Source organism: Rhinolophus sinicus, chromosome 15 (assembly GCF_057876585.1).
Source record: "Rhinolophus sinicus isolate RSI-liver-muscle chromosome 15, RSI-T2T, whole genome shotgun sequence".
Lineage (NCBI taxonomy): Eukaryota > Metazoa > Chordata > Mammalia > Chiroptera > Rhinolophidae > Rhinolophus > Rhinolophus sinicus.
Window position 1 is genome coordinate 125,600,073 of NC_142515.1, and position 15,216 is coordinate 125,615,288.

A 15,216-nucleotide genomic window follows, 5' to 3' on the forward strand; every position below is an offset into this window, starting at 1 on the left:
CTCCCTTCTCATTTTTCCTTTGCACACAGCCTTGCCGTGCTTCCTGGCGTTCGCCCGAAGAAGGTCCCTTCTCACACCATTATGCCACGTAACACAGCTTCTTCCCTTGGTCCATGTCACATGTTCTAAAATTATCCCTTCTCTCCCAAATAAAGTTCTTCCCTCTCTGTACCTAATTTTTCAGTCTCTCTCAGAAATAAGGGTCTTAATGAATTTTCACCTAAGTGGCTCATTTTTTTCCCCTCCTAGTAGTACTTAAGATTTTTAATAGCAAGAGCAGGTTAATGCCAGATAGTAAGTAATTTACATGTATTTGCATTTAAATATTAGAGTGGAATAAAGGCCCATAGCTTGACCTAACTTGCCTAGTGACAGAGCAGAACCAGAATTTGGATGCAGAGCTACTGAACTCAAGTCTGCACTCTCCCCCCCCCATCAGTCTTCAAATATTTTTGCTTGTAAAGCCCTAAAATAATTTCAATAAACTTATGTATCCCAACATTTTAAGTTGACATTTTCCATTTTAATAGTTGCAAAGGTCATAATTTCCAGCATATTATAAACAGATATATAAAATTATAAATATGAACACCATTTTTAAGTGAATCTAGTAAAACCCAAATATGACATTTAAATCCATTTTTTAAAATGTATGTGCAAGCTCTACATTAACATTTAGAAAACTTATACCTTTCCCTTTTCTCCTTGAACTTGTATTTCCATTCCATTTTTTCCAGGTTTTTATCCTAATACATTTTAATGTTTGAAAGTCTTATTGATCACCAGATATGCATCTGCAACAAAGATAGATATATATTTTAAAATTTTATTTATTTTCCTGACCACCATAAGTGGTTCTAATTGATAATTTTTTTTTCTTCTGGATTGAGTTATTACAATTATTAATACATAATTGATCAAAATAACATATGCACATTTTGATACTTATTAAATATAGGTAGTAAATTTTTTATAAAGTAATACCAGCTACTGTAACAGATAAACTCCAAATTCTTGATGGCTTAATACAATAAAAGACTATTTTTTGATAATAAAGAGTCCCAAAAGGAACTAGGTGGTGATTCAGGGACACAGATCCCTCCCATATTTGGGCTCTGCTGTCTTCAACATGTGGCTTACACAGAGCCAGAAAAGGAAAGGACGGAGATGGCACGTGGCCAAGTGAAGTGATGGCCCTTACGTCCTCTGCCTTCTAATGCCCAGACCAGCTACACTGGCAAACCTAAGGCAGCGGGAGGATGGGCGTGCAGCTCGGCAGTGAGCACCAGTGGCGGGGAGGTGTGGACTGGATATACTGCCTGACAGTCTCCACCGCAAGTTCTACTGGAAATATGCATCTTGAGAAGAATCGTGATTCAACTTTTTAAAGAAATCTAATGAAATGGAATGTTTTAGTCTGCTAAAAACATCTTTCTGGCAGCTATTTAAAAAAATAAGATCTCATGTAAATAGGAAATAGAAAATTTTAAACATTTTATCAGATGAAATGAGACTCAGTTATTGCTGTCTTTTGTATGATTTGAGAAAAAACATGTTCTTTCTCATTAACACACTAAACACCAACCAAAAACACCCAAAGCCTGACCCTTAACAGAAATATTTATAAACAGAAATTCAGCAAGTCTTATGCATTTATGAGAGCTCAATGAATTGTGCAAGTCTTCACCTTTGTGTGGCTTTCATTTCTAGAGTGATATTTGGGGCTTTCATTTCTAGAGTGATATTTGGGATGGATAAGGGCAATGCCTTTATTATATGGGAAAAAAGGCCATTAGGAACGCGAGCATATTATAAGATAAATCAATTTTAGGAAAGAATACTTATGGAAGTTGAGAATCTGGAAGTGAACTCCTTTAAAATGATCTGTGCCTATATAAACTCCTCTGACCGTATGTATTCCGGGCGTACCCCCAATCTGAGGAACACCGCGTTATGCCACAGCGCCTTGACTACCCAAGCAGTTTCCAAAGTGTGGTTTTTCACAAACTCGTAGGGTATTTTGATGCCTCCCTTGGTCCTTAGACTACACATTCTGGTTCATGGAAAAAGGAAGTGAGTGGCACTGGGGGAGGTCACTGCAGTGCCACTTGAGCCTGGGAGAGGCACTGGCCCCTGGAAAGGCAGATTCTCGTATCATATTTGGGGACTTGATATTTATGAGGCAAAAGTAACAGATCCTAGTGCTGCTGGGGAAACGTAACTGTTAACTGAATAAACAAGAGGAAAGAACTAAAAGTGAGACATTAGGATAGGTCAGATGCATGACCTGGTGACTGTTTCATGGAATCTGTACAGTCAGTGGGTTGGACTCAGTAGAAACAGCAGGATCTAAGTGCCCTACTATTTCTCACGTGGAGGTGAGTGAGCCACCACAAGGGCAGAAAAGTGTGATTTTATTATCCTAGTACAATGAAACAATGACAAGGAATCTGAATTTTCTTTACAAATTAAATGTTTTTACTAGATTAATTTCGCATGAAGATTTAAAATATTTATAGCCTATTGAAGGAAGTATGTTTATGTACCTAAAGATAACTTGTGCAGTGCTTAGTCCGCATAACAGCTGGTGTTTATTGCGTACTGCATGCCAGACATTGTGTTAACCGCTTTACATGTAATCTTTAGAACACGGAGAGGTAAGTGCAATTTTGTAGATGAAGGACCGTAACTTATGTGAGGGGAGCCTGGATTCAATTCATGTTTCTAACAAATCACTTGTCTCTAGAGGAGTGGTTCTTAAACTTGTTTGGGATCATAAATCCTGGTAGTTATTTGATAAAAGCTAAGGATTAGCTCCCCAAAAGAACCCACACATATATAAAATTCTACATACTAAATTTTGGGGTCTCACAGACCCTCCCGCTCAAAGCCCTTCTATTGACTCATTAGAAGTCAGCCTTACCTTAAAATTATTATTAATATACTGAAGGGCATTCAACTGGAAACCAGAAAAATTTAACGTTAAACATCACAGTACTGTGATTATGTCCATGTTGTGATGAATGTCTAATGTACCTTCAAGTACCCTGAGAAAAGTATTCAATTTTGTAGACTTGGAACATTACCTGGAAAAAAACAAAATCAAAACAACAAACAACAAAAATTCTGTCTTTTTTGAAACTGAAGCAAATATATACATTGATAAAAAACCATTCTGTTAACCAAATCATGTCTTAATTGGCCTAGACAAAAACATACTCATTGCAAAGAATTCAGAAAATTGGTAAAACAGTATAAAGCTAGAGTTTCTTCCTGTTAATTAACTGTGTGGCCTATTTTCTTCAAGCTTTTTTAAGACTAGAATTATCATTATTTCTGAACAGTACTATAATTATTTTCAGTTGACAATAATAACCCTAGAGTAACGCAACACTTCTAAGCATATTTTGAATAAAATGTTTAGTTTAGTTTTTATTTTACCATATCTAATTGTGGGAAAACATAAGAGTAACATTTAGTGTTAAGTGTCAGACAGGAGCCATTCACCAACTGCTGTGTGATGTGGTGGCAGAGCTTACTTACATTAGCCAGACATCCAAACAGATATATCTTACAATTTTCTTGCCTTGTTTACATTTTGACAGTTCATCACAAATAATGCTAAGGAAGTACTTCAAACTTTTAAGTGAAAGGACAAAATACCAAAGCAATAGTATTTTTTTAATCTTTAACCATAACACAAATCTTAATGTTGTTACTGTATTCATTTACTAATAATAATTAAGCACAAGTTAGCATTGCCCTAACAAGGTAATCGTGAATTGTTAGGAATGCAAGAGTAATTGATATAATTATATATTACGAGATGGAGTGAGAGTTCTCCAAAACTCTCTCTGTCTCTCTCTGTCTCTCTCTCCTCTCCCTCCCCTTTCAAGCCTAGAGCTAACTTATTTCACTCTGCCATCTAGTGGTGATATAATTAGGTATTACTCTATTGAATGTCTTCTAGGCAAGAATAAAATAAAGCAGTTCACAAGAGCTAAGCAATTAGTTAAAAGGCAAGATTAAGTACAGAAAGGAAAGTAGTAATATCGTTTAGCATAATGGCAAGGAGAAGCATGAAGGAATGTCAAGAGTGGAGTCCCAAACTGGCAAAGCAAATTTAAAAACTAAAAATCTATTTGAAAACTAAAATATCTATTTTAAAATATAACTTTCGTCCTTAGTTCCTTTTAGTATAAAGAATTCCAAAGACAGCTTCAACTATTCCTTTAAAAGGATAAGTGGTTTGGATTTAGACATTTTAACGTTGCCTTTTGTATATAATAAAATTAATAAAACTACAAAATCATAAGGAAGGAAGCATCTAAGTTCTCTAGGGACACATCTAAATTTGGGGTAAGGCTGCTTAGATTTATAGTCAATAATGTTTTTATTTTCATTGAATAACACTGTTTTTATTTGCTTGAGTTTTACATTTGGAATTTCTTTAAAAGGCATACTTTTTAAAAATTTTACCAAAAATTTTACATACCATGTCAAATATACATAACAAAATTAGAAAACAAAGGGTTAATATTCTTGAAAAATAAAAAAGCTCTATAAATCAGTCAGAAAAAGATAAACACTCCAAAAGGAAAACATAAAGGATATGAGCAAGCCATCTACAAATAATAAAGTTAATAAACAATAAAATTACTCATTAGTAAACTGATGAAAATGACAGTAATAATATTAATACAGTACTTTTTGCTGCTCAATCTATCAAAGAGAAAGATTTCTAATAAACGGTATTGTTGGTGAGGATGTAGGAAAGCAGATGCTGTTGGTAAAAATATAAACTGTGTGACCATGTTAAGAGTCTTTTAAGTGAGAATACATTTTTACTTAGTAGTTCAACTTCTAAAAATTTATGCCAGACAATAACTCAAAGTCTGTGCACAAAAATTTATCTGTATGGATATTATAGATTAAATTGTTCTTTATAAGAGCCCAAACTTGGCCATAATAGATGATTAGCTAAAAGTTTAACAATAGATGATTAGCTAAAAAAACTATTTAACCACAAATATTCATCTATATGCTGGAATACTATGGAATTTGTAAAAATCATGGTATAGAAATATTAATGACACCAGAAAATTCTCATCTCTATACTGTGAAAAAGTAGGTTATAATGCTGTATGTATAGCATGATACCAATTTTGTTTTTTTCCTTTTTAAAAGGTACTTTATTTTCTTCTTTGTGCTTTTCTAAATTTCCCAATGTACACATATCACTTTTACAATCAAAATAAGATGATAAAATTACTAATTTGTTAAACACCACAAAACTCTTGATTACTGTATTTCATATAAAATATACAATTTTCCAATCAAATTTACACTTGCATATGCAGGTGAGTAGAAATAATTTTAGATTAAATGCAGGTTTCAGATGTATGTGTTCAACACAAAAAGCATACTGAAAAAACGTTTTGGAGCATTTCAAGAGACAACTTAAAGGAAATAAGCACGGTTTGGAAATTTCCCACTGAAAAGACAGAGCTATATATCCACTTAAGAAAACATTTTATAATTTGTCATTCTAATGCATTACCTGTTTTGCATTATCTTTCCAAGATATCTAAGTAAAATTTATTTTCTACATGTTCAAATTTGATTGTTTAAAATTAAAACATGAAAATGACCTCCCCAAGTATTAAATATTATAAAACTGAAAATTATCACTTATGCATGGGAAATAACGTAATGAAAATTTTTTATTAAATAGCCCATTTATCCAGATGACATTGTATGTATTTCAATGTTGTCATTCTATAAGAATAACACACCAAAAAGAAAATAAATTAACTTTGTGTATTAAACCAGCTGCTATTGCCAATACAAGAAAATGTATATGCTATAACAAAAATGGATATGTTTATAATTGAAACTTCATTCATTGAATGGAATGGTTTTCTACTAGCAAAATTTAAATATTACAGCTTTTTAACTATATTCTAAACAAAATTAAAAATCCATTCAAATAATTTAGAATAAACTTTATTTTTTTAATTCCCAGAAAAACTGAAACTATCATTTACACCAGTTTCAACAGCAATAAAAATTAGAAATCAATTTGCTATAACTCTTGAAAACACTTATGAGCATAAAACAAAACTAAAAGAAACAAAAAGGACAAACTAAGTACACCTTTAAAATTGAAGATAATCTGTGACATAGCCACCTATAGATGTACAAACAGCAGATGCATTCAAAGCAGTGCAAGATTTAATTAATTTAGGACAATATTCCTACCAATCCCAACTCAGTTTTCATCACTTTCAATTACTTGTGCAGGTTTATATACAGTCACAAAAAGTAAATCACTCCTAACACAAAACCAGCTGATGCCAATTCAGAACACTCCACACCAACACAACAATAACTATGGAAACCCTGAGGTATAACTAGCGAGGAAAAAGCAAAATCCAGCATCCAAAGTGTGTATGCTTCAATATAACTGCAATATATTTCTACTGTTGTAAAAAAAAAATTTTCCTGTAAACTATACGTCTAAAAGAAAAGCAAATGTATCATTTCATATTCATTTTTTGAGTTAAAAATATACATACATAATCTTCCTTTGTTTTTGAGAAGTTCAAATATGGATTGATAGTTGTTGGGTAATTGAATTCTTTAAGAAAGCTCTATAGAAGAGATGAATACAACATACTATATCTTCTTTAAGAAGTATGAGCTGAAATGTTAGGCATTCCTTGTTGTTTTTGTATGTAAGGAATGCTGTTCTTGTAAACAATGGCTTTGAAAAAGAAATACTGAGACCAAAGTACATTACTAGAGGAGCTCTATAAAAGGTCAGTCGCCAAAACTATCCTTGTTTGTGAAATCAAGGAAATCGTTTTTAGAATTTATCTTGCTAGAAAAAAAAATGCTACCACTTTTCTTCCCTTTTTTTTTTTCTGATTATCACAAACATCAGAAGATTTTTCCCAAATAAATACTGATGTAAATGTTGATTTCAAGGGCAAACAACTTTCATAAGCATCTATTTCTCAGACATTTCACCATTTGTGGAGACTGAGGCAGCAATGTTCTGGTGTGAATTGTCACTGGACTCCTGTGCCATATTCCTTCTGGAAGAATTTATTGGGACCTGAAGCTGATTGGCAGATGCAGGCTTAGCAGCATTTGGTGACTTTGTGGAGGAATTAGATGGACCTCGATGACGATTACTCTCCGAACCAGAAGAAGATGAATGTCTTTTTCTTCCAAATTCCTCACAAATAGGGGGCTGCAAATTATGAAAGACATAAAAGACAACACACATAGTGATGATTATACTATTTTTCCTCCCTTTAAAATCCAAGGCCAGACTTTTCCAACAAAGAGAGAAACTGTTGGCACTTCAGTAGATTTTATTAGTATAACAAAAACGTAAGAGCAACTTAAGGTATTAAACTTAAATGCTCCCTCCAACTACATCAGCTTACTAGTATTTTTTTCATTCTTTCAATTCAACAAATGGGCTTGAACCACATAGTAGGGTATAAACATAATGCTGGGTTCCTAGCCTCCAAGAAAATGTTTCAAAAAGGCTATTTTCCTTCTTTATTCAACTTCTGTCACCTGCAAAGCATTTATAACTCTAGTCCCTTCCTCAGCCTAAACTCCTATCCTAAGCTTGTTTAACTGGTAATGTTTAACAGATAAATGAAAGCAGCATGGAGGAAAAAAGAGACTCCAAGTCAAATAACCTTTAGCAAGTTTAAAGGTTGATCTGGGACAAGGAGACTGGAGGGCATTATTGATGGCACTAAATTTAAACACTTTCAAACTTTAAATATCCATAAAGCTCCCAAATCCCCTCAGGCTGAAAGCAAAGAAGGCAGGCAGTGGAAAGGTATCCTGTATTCAAAAAAGTCAGCTTTTTACTCATAGGCCTTCCAGTTAGAGAGAGAGCCCAGAACAATGCACCACCAGACTGATATTTTTATTTAAGGTAAGACTGTAACCTCCCTCTCCAATATTCCTGAATTCTTAGCTTCCACTCAGATAGGGCAAAAGTCACTGTTATAGAGCAGGGACATCTTTGTGACAGAACTGGCTAGGCCACTCTTGAATCATAGTTCTTAACTCCAGAGACAGGCACTTGTATTAACTCCATCCCTGGGCAATCAAATCCATTTACATAAAACTTCAGGAGAAACAAATTACAGTACTTAGCAGCAATGGACCTAGCCTTCCTTCTGCTCACTTCTCTTCTGCTCTTTTTGACTCTCCTTTTTTCCTTATTTTTCTTTTCTTCCTCCTTTTTCTTTATCTTCTTGTGTTCATCCCATTCTTTTTTCTTAATGCTCTCCTTTTTCTCTTGAAATCAAATTGTTCAAAGCCTACTCTGCTGTCTCTACATATGCATGTAACATATGCACGTAACATTCGTGCTCTGATTTTATTTCCAGGGACCCCTAAACCCACGTTACATCAGCATATCTTACAAAAACTATAGGATAAAAGTACACAAAAGGGGAACAATTATTAAACCGCTAGTGAGAGGTTGGTAACATATCCACATAAAAGTTACTAAATCCAGAATATGCTTAACTATAGGGACATGTCAAAATTAAAGTAAACTGACAATTGCACAGTGGTTATGTAATATGTTAACATTTGGGAATTCTAGGTAAAAGTTTATGGGAAGTCTCTGTACTATTTCTGCACATGCTTTAAAGTTTGATTTCAAAACTGGAAAGTTAAATTTTCAAAATAAAAACTGAAAACTGTAAAATTAAAGTTAAGGAAGTCACTGACAGCTCAAAATATAAGGGTAATACGAAGAATACAGAGGAAAGAAAAAACTTACATCAACGCGGAAGTCTTCTAACCTCTTAAAGCTACAGAGGTATTCCTGAAGTTCTGAGTCAATAGACTGTGTCATAGATTTAGAATATTTTAGATAAGCCCAAAACTTCTCTAATCCATACAGCTGACCTAATAAACAAAGAACATACATGATAAATTATACAGAATTTTAAAAAAATGATTCATATTGAACATGATCCTACCAGCAATAAACCATGTATCTGCCAGTATACACATTATTTAGATTTTGACAATAAGATATTGTCATGAATAATGGCAGCTAACATTTATTGAGCATTTGTTATGTGACAGGTATTATTTAAGTGGTTTATTATGTATGAAACTAATTTGAAGCATATATACAACTCTGTGCTTTTGTATATATTACTGATGAGTAAACTGAAACTAACAAGATTAAGTAACCTCCCCAAGGTCACACAGCTACTAAGGAGTAGAAATGGGATTCAACAGTGGCCAAGACATGGAAACAACCAAAATGTCCTTCGATAGATGAATGGATAAAGAAGTTGTGGTATACATACACAATGGAATACTATTCGGCAGTAAGAAAAGATGAAATAGGGCCATTTGTGACAACATGGATGGATCTTGAGATTATAATGCTGAGCAAAACAAGTCAGACAGAAAAAGCAGAGAACCATATGATTTCACTGGTATGTGGTATATAAACCAAAAACAACAGAAGAAGACAAATAAATGAGAAACAAAAACTCATAGACACAGACAATAGTTTAGTGGTTACCAGAGGGTAAGGGGGAAGGGGGGTGGTAAACGAGGGTCAACGGGATCAAATATATGGTGATGGAAGGAGAACTGACTCTGAGTGGTGAACACACAATGGGATTTATAGATGATATAATACAGAATTGTACACCTGAAATCTATGTAACTTTACTAAATCTATGTAATTTTACTAACAATTGTCACCTCAATAAACTTTAATTGAAAAAAAAAACAAGAAATGGGATTCAGACCTTGGGAGCTAGTCCAGAGCCTGCACTGTTACCCACAGTGCTACTCCCCCATTCCAAGCACACCGACTGATGCTACATAGAATTTTTACGTAAGGGAACATCAAGGGAATAATGACAAAATACAACTCCATAAAGAAGTTTTCTTCAATGGCCTGCCCTGAAGAAAAAAGTTATGAATTCCCTATTTATTGACAGATTTGGGTTTACAATTTCCAAATTAAGTTACTGTTTTGTTTTTGTTTTGTTTTTACCAGATTCATAGTCTTTTTTGGTTTCTTCTTGGAAATCCTTAAAAATTTCTCGTCTGAATTTTTTTTCCAGTCCATAACTGTAAAACCTGAACAGACATTCTAATCCATACCTGTGGAAAATAAAATGTTTATAATGAAATTTTTGCTATGACAATGCCAACATCTCATATTTAGCAGTACTGATACAAGCAAATATGGCATACATAATCCCAAACAAAAAATAAATGTTTAAATGTATGTCATTTTTCATATGCAAAGGTTTAGCTGAAGTGGTGATTAGTAACCCATACTTGGCTTCACTATTTTTGGTGGCTCAGCCATAGCACCTCCTGGAGGCACACTGGGAATCCACAGAATGAGAGAGGGACCTTGGACAACTAGAGTATGGTTCTTTGGACAGACAGACAGAGGATCTCTCCCTGGTATTTCTGAATAACTGGTCAAAAGATTTAATGACAAATTGGGAATATTTTAGATTTTTCCAAACCAAGGCTTATAATGGTGAATTTGTGCATGGCATTAAATACTCTTGAACATAATCTTTACTCTAGAGAGATGAAGACCAGTCTTGTGCCTTAGACCCTAGGTATGGTTGACACATTCAACTATAAAGGGACAAACCTAATTAAATGGTTCCTAAGAGATCCTCCCTGCTTTAGTTATAAAGTACATTTAACAAGACACATTTTGCTAAAAGAATTGTAATCACTACATAAAAATAAATTTCCTTGTTTCCACCTATAACTACTTAGGGAACCTGAGACAAGTTGGGGACAGTGGATCAGCAAACTACATGGGCTCAACCTTCAACTAACGGTGATGAGCAGAAGCCGTGAAAGCGGACAAGGCCAACAAGACAGCAGTAAAAGGATCATGTCTAGCTCCCTCAACTGCATGTCACAAGATTCCTCAGTTAGAATCCTCAAGGCATTCTGCGTGCCTCAGTGGGATAGAGGCTACAATGTCTTCATACCATATTGTTGCCTAGCTGTTATTCACAGGAAGGTGTGTGTGTGTGTGTGTGCACCAGCTATTTAGATGAAGAGTGACAGTCCAGAAAAAGAGCAAACTGCCGAGAGAAACGTAGGACTACCGACTCCATACCTATAAACCAGCCAGAGCTCTTTGCTCTGGTAGCCATAAGCGCTGCTGTCCTTTGAGCTTGTATGACAAAGGACTAAAAGAACACCAGCTCAGAATAACAAATCTGCCTTGACACTCCTTTTACGGGACCGTGTCTCATGGTATCAGTGGTTCTCAACCTTGGCTACATATAAGACTCACCTGGGGAGCTTTTAAACAATACTGATGTCCAGGCCCCACTGCAAAGCAATGAAATCAGAATCTTTTGAGGGTGAAGCCTATGCCCCTTTCTTTCTGGAAAGCCGAATTGAGAACTTTTGGTTTTATCAAGTTAATGACACGTTAGAGGAATGTTAAAGTTCTCAGCTTGGTACCAGCCAATAGACTACTACAATTTTGGGATTTTTACTCTTACATTTTAGCAAACTAAAGACCAGAAGTATGACATTTACAGGAGAACTTGAGACCTTGCTCCCAAGCATATGTCATCAGTCTGGCTCAAACAAACTCATAAAAATTCTTTACATTTCTACAAAAATTATGACATTAATAACACAACTCAAATATGCAGCGTAACTGCTGGAGTGAAGAGAGGAGACAAATGCCCAGCCTCGTAGTTGTCATTTACTCACTTCACTGTGAGAAAGATTCAAGGCTGAGAACCAGGAAGAACTACATTTGAATTGTAGGCTTGTAAGTATATCCCTATAAATGGGGATAATAATATCGTTTTCAAGAACAGATGAAATAATATTTGTAAAGCATTTAGACTATAATTGGCACATTGAAGATATGTAATAAATGTTATTTCTTTCCTTCCTTTTGGAAACCATCTTACTGTTACTTTTAGTCAATGGATATATTAAGTAATGATCTTCTTCCTAATAACAATAACCATTCACTGAGGACTTCCTATATATTAGGTAATATGTTACCCCCTTTACATGTTTTGTTTTGTTTAGTCTTTACACTCACCTTATGAGGATATCTACTATAATTTCTGCCACTCTGTGAAGAACGTAAAACTTACAGGGATTATAACTTGCCAAGATTACAGTAAATTAATGGGCTACAACTCAAATCTAGGTCTGATTTCAAAGCTTTCAGGTGCGTAAGCACTGTGCTATATACACTTCCTAAGGGATAGCTAATCCGGGCTAGTCATGAACATTGAAGAAACAGCCCCCAAATTATAAAATGGTATTAAAAAGCTATTAGAAACATACATACAGGAACACAGAAGAGGAACTCCCAACCTAGACTTGGGTAGGAATGGGATCAGAAAAGTTTTTAGAAAGTCCAGAACAACAAACAAATTTTTTGCTTAAATAGCAAAATATGCTGAAATTAATTATAACAACGGCTTTCAAACTTCTCTAAGTTCAATAGTAAGGAAAATATTTTGTGACCAAGTAAACACATTACTCATATATATTATGTGTGTACATAAGAGCATATATAAGCTTTTCAAACTACTCTTAAATTTTTATGTATGTATGAACTATAAAACAATTTGACCTTACTCTATTCAGTACAGTCTTACTATATTTTATTTTTTAAAGCAAGTCAGAGCCACTAAATTGATTTCACAACTCACCAATGGGTAGCAAACCAGAGCATGGATGAAAACAAGATCAGAAATGGCAAAGTCAGCCTTTTGTGCCAACTCTGGTAACCTGGCAGTAGCTATTAAAGTTGTGATAAGAAAGACTATAAATCTGAATTTAAGAACAATATTAAACAATGCTGGGATTAGAAATGTCAGTAAGAGACAGAGAAGAGGAAAATAGGGGCACACGTGTCACGTGTCTGTCATTCCTCATCAAGATAAAGATTCTAGATGAAAATAAAATGGGCTTTATTTTTACACAAATCAGGGCAAATGCAATTTTTTTGTTTTCAGAAAAATTTACTTGCAGCATCTTTTTACCTCTTGAAGATCCCAATATCTGATTAACAACATATTCTTACTTGAGACTTACAAGAGTAAGTCTTGTAAGAACTTGAAGAAGGGGTAAAGTTAGGAAATACTGAGAGGGAAACGATTTTTCTTCTTTATACTACTTCTCCCTTCTGTCTCCCTTTACCCAGGAATAAACAGCCTACATAAGTTCACTCTAGGTTCCTCTCACCCTCTTGTTTGGGTCTCAGCCTACTGGCACTCTCAAAAATCCCTCTAAACACTCTTCAAGGAAGCAAGGTCTAACCTGGACAAAAAGAATGAGTTAGAGGGAGGAATAGAGAACAAGCAGAGATAAGAAGAACACGTACAGACGTCTGGGGAGCACAGGTCACTCAGAGAACACGTAGTCCAATACCAGCTGCCTAGGGGACTAAGAGTAGGGAAAAACGAGATTGGAGAGGTAAGTCAGGAGATAGCATGAGAGGCCTTACTTTTTCTTGGTTCAAGGAGTCTTAACAACTGGTTTGGCTCCAATCATGTATCAATTTGGGGATGCACATGCACATGCAAGGGAAGTCTGTAATGGTGGGGCAAGAAAGAGAAAAATCTCTCTTGTAGATTTCATTTGGCCTTTGTGCCAGCCCCTAAAATGGTCCCAAATGATCCCACTTCCTGGTATTCACCACCTTGTACAGTCCCCTCCTACACTGTACCAGGGTGGGTCGATGAATAATGCAATATGGCAGAAGTGATAGTACGTCACTTTCAAATATAGATTATACAAGACACTAAGGCTTCCACCTTAGAAGTTCCCTCTTTCCGAGAACACTAGCTCTGGGTGAAGTCATGCTGTGAGATGCCCTATGTGGTGGGGAATTGAGGCCTCCTGTCAATAGCTATGTAAATGAGTGTGAAGAGGGTCTTTCAGCCTGAGTCAGGTCTTCAGACACTGCAGCCCTGCCCAACACCTTGACTGAAGTTTCATGAGAGACAGAGCAAGAACCACCCAGCTAAGCTGCTCCTGGAGCCTTGACCCTTTGAAACTGTGGACTAATAAATGTCTGTTTTTCTTAAGCTTCTGAGTTTTGGGGTGATTTGGTATGCAGCAACAGAAAACTAGTACAACCTTCCCTCTGGTTATGTTGTCCTACTTTCAAAGTTCAAAATTGGGCTACTTTTCAATACTAGTTTTTAAATTATTTTTTAAGAACTCCCTCCAAGTGAAACAGTTTGGAGATTCCTTAAAAAATTAAAAATAGAACTACCTTATGACCCTGCAATTCCACTTCTGAGTATTTATTTATCCAAAGAAATCCAAAACACTAATTTGAAAAGATATCTGCACCCCTATGTTCACTGCATTATTTACAATAGCCAAGACATGGAAGCAACCTAAGTGCCCATCAACAGACGATTAGATAAAGAAGATGTGGTACATATATATAATGGAATGTCCGTCAGCCATAAAAAATGAAATCTTACCATCTGTGACATGAATGGACTTAGAGGGTATTAGCCTAAGTGAAATAAGTCAGACAGAGAAGGATAAATGCCATATGATTTCACTTATATGTGGAATCTAAAGAATAAAAAAAACCCCAAAAACAACAGAAACAGACTCATAGATAGAGAGAACAAACTGATGGTTGCCAGATGGATGGGAGGAGGTTGGAGGGCAGAATAAAAAAGATGAAGAGAGCAAGAAGTACAAATTAGTTGTTACAAAATAGTCACAGGGATGTAAAATACAGCATAGGGAATACAGTCTGTAATATTGTATTAACTATGTATGGTGCCTGGTGGGTACCAGTCAGGGGGATCACTTCATAAATTACATAAATGTCTAACCAATGTGCTGTATACTTGAAACTAATATAAAATAGTACTGAATGTCAACTGTAATTGAAAAATAAAAAATAAAAATAAAAAACTCCCTTTAGTGTAAAAATATGAGAAAATATTTGACCTGTAATTTTCTTTTGCATCTTCCCAAGCAAGTTGTTTAAATTCCTCATACATTTTTTTATTGAAGTGATCTCTGAGGAAAAAGGACCAGAAACGAAAGAGGGTATTCATTTCTTGGGACTGGCCAATTCCCAAGCGTTTTCTCTCTGGAAAAAGTTAAAATAATACAACATGTTTTACTAAAGGTATTTAT

The 15,216-nt window shown here is 35.0% G+C and overlaps 1 protein-coding gene across 5 annotated transcripts in view; it reads right to left on the reverse strand.

The window, feature by feature from the left end:
* Nucleotides 1-5,990: 5,990 nt before the first annotated feature.
* Nucleotides 5,991-15,216, reverse strand: part of LARP1B (La ribonucleoprotein 1B) — an 87,285-nt gene continuing 78,059 nt past the window's right edge. For 3 of the 5 annotated variants that reach the window (XM_019749018.3, XM_019749017.3, XM_019749019.3), the window contains 4 exons: nucleotides 15,025-15,169; nucleotides 10,073-10,182; nucleotides 8,828-8,955; nucleotides 5,991-7,258 (listed from right to left, as the gene is read on the reverse strand). In XM_019749018.3, the coding sequence (XP_019604577.3) occupies nucleotides 7,013-7,258; nucleotides 8,828-8,955; nucleotides 10,073-10,182; nucleotides 15,025-15,169 (629 nt within the window). In that variant the 3' untranslated portion in view covers nucleotides 5,991-7,012. Of the gene's footprint in view, nucleotides 7,259-8,827; nucleotides 8,956-10,072; nucleotides 10,183-10,219; nucleotides 13,636-15,024; nucleotides 15,170-15,216 lie in introns of those variants that run through there. The other 2 variants (XR_002138897.3, XM_074338533.2) reach the window with 2 other exon arrangements.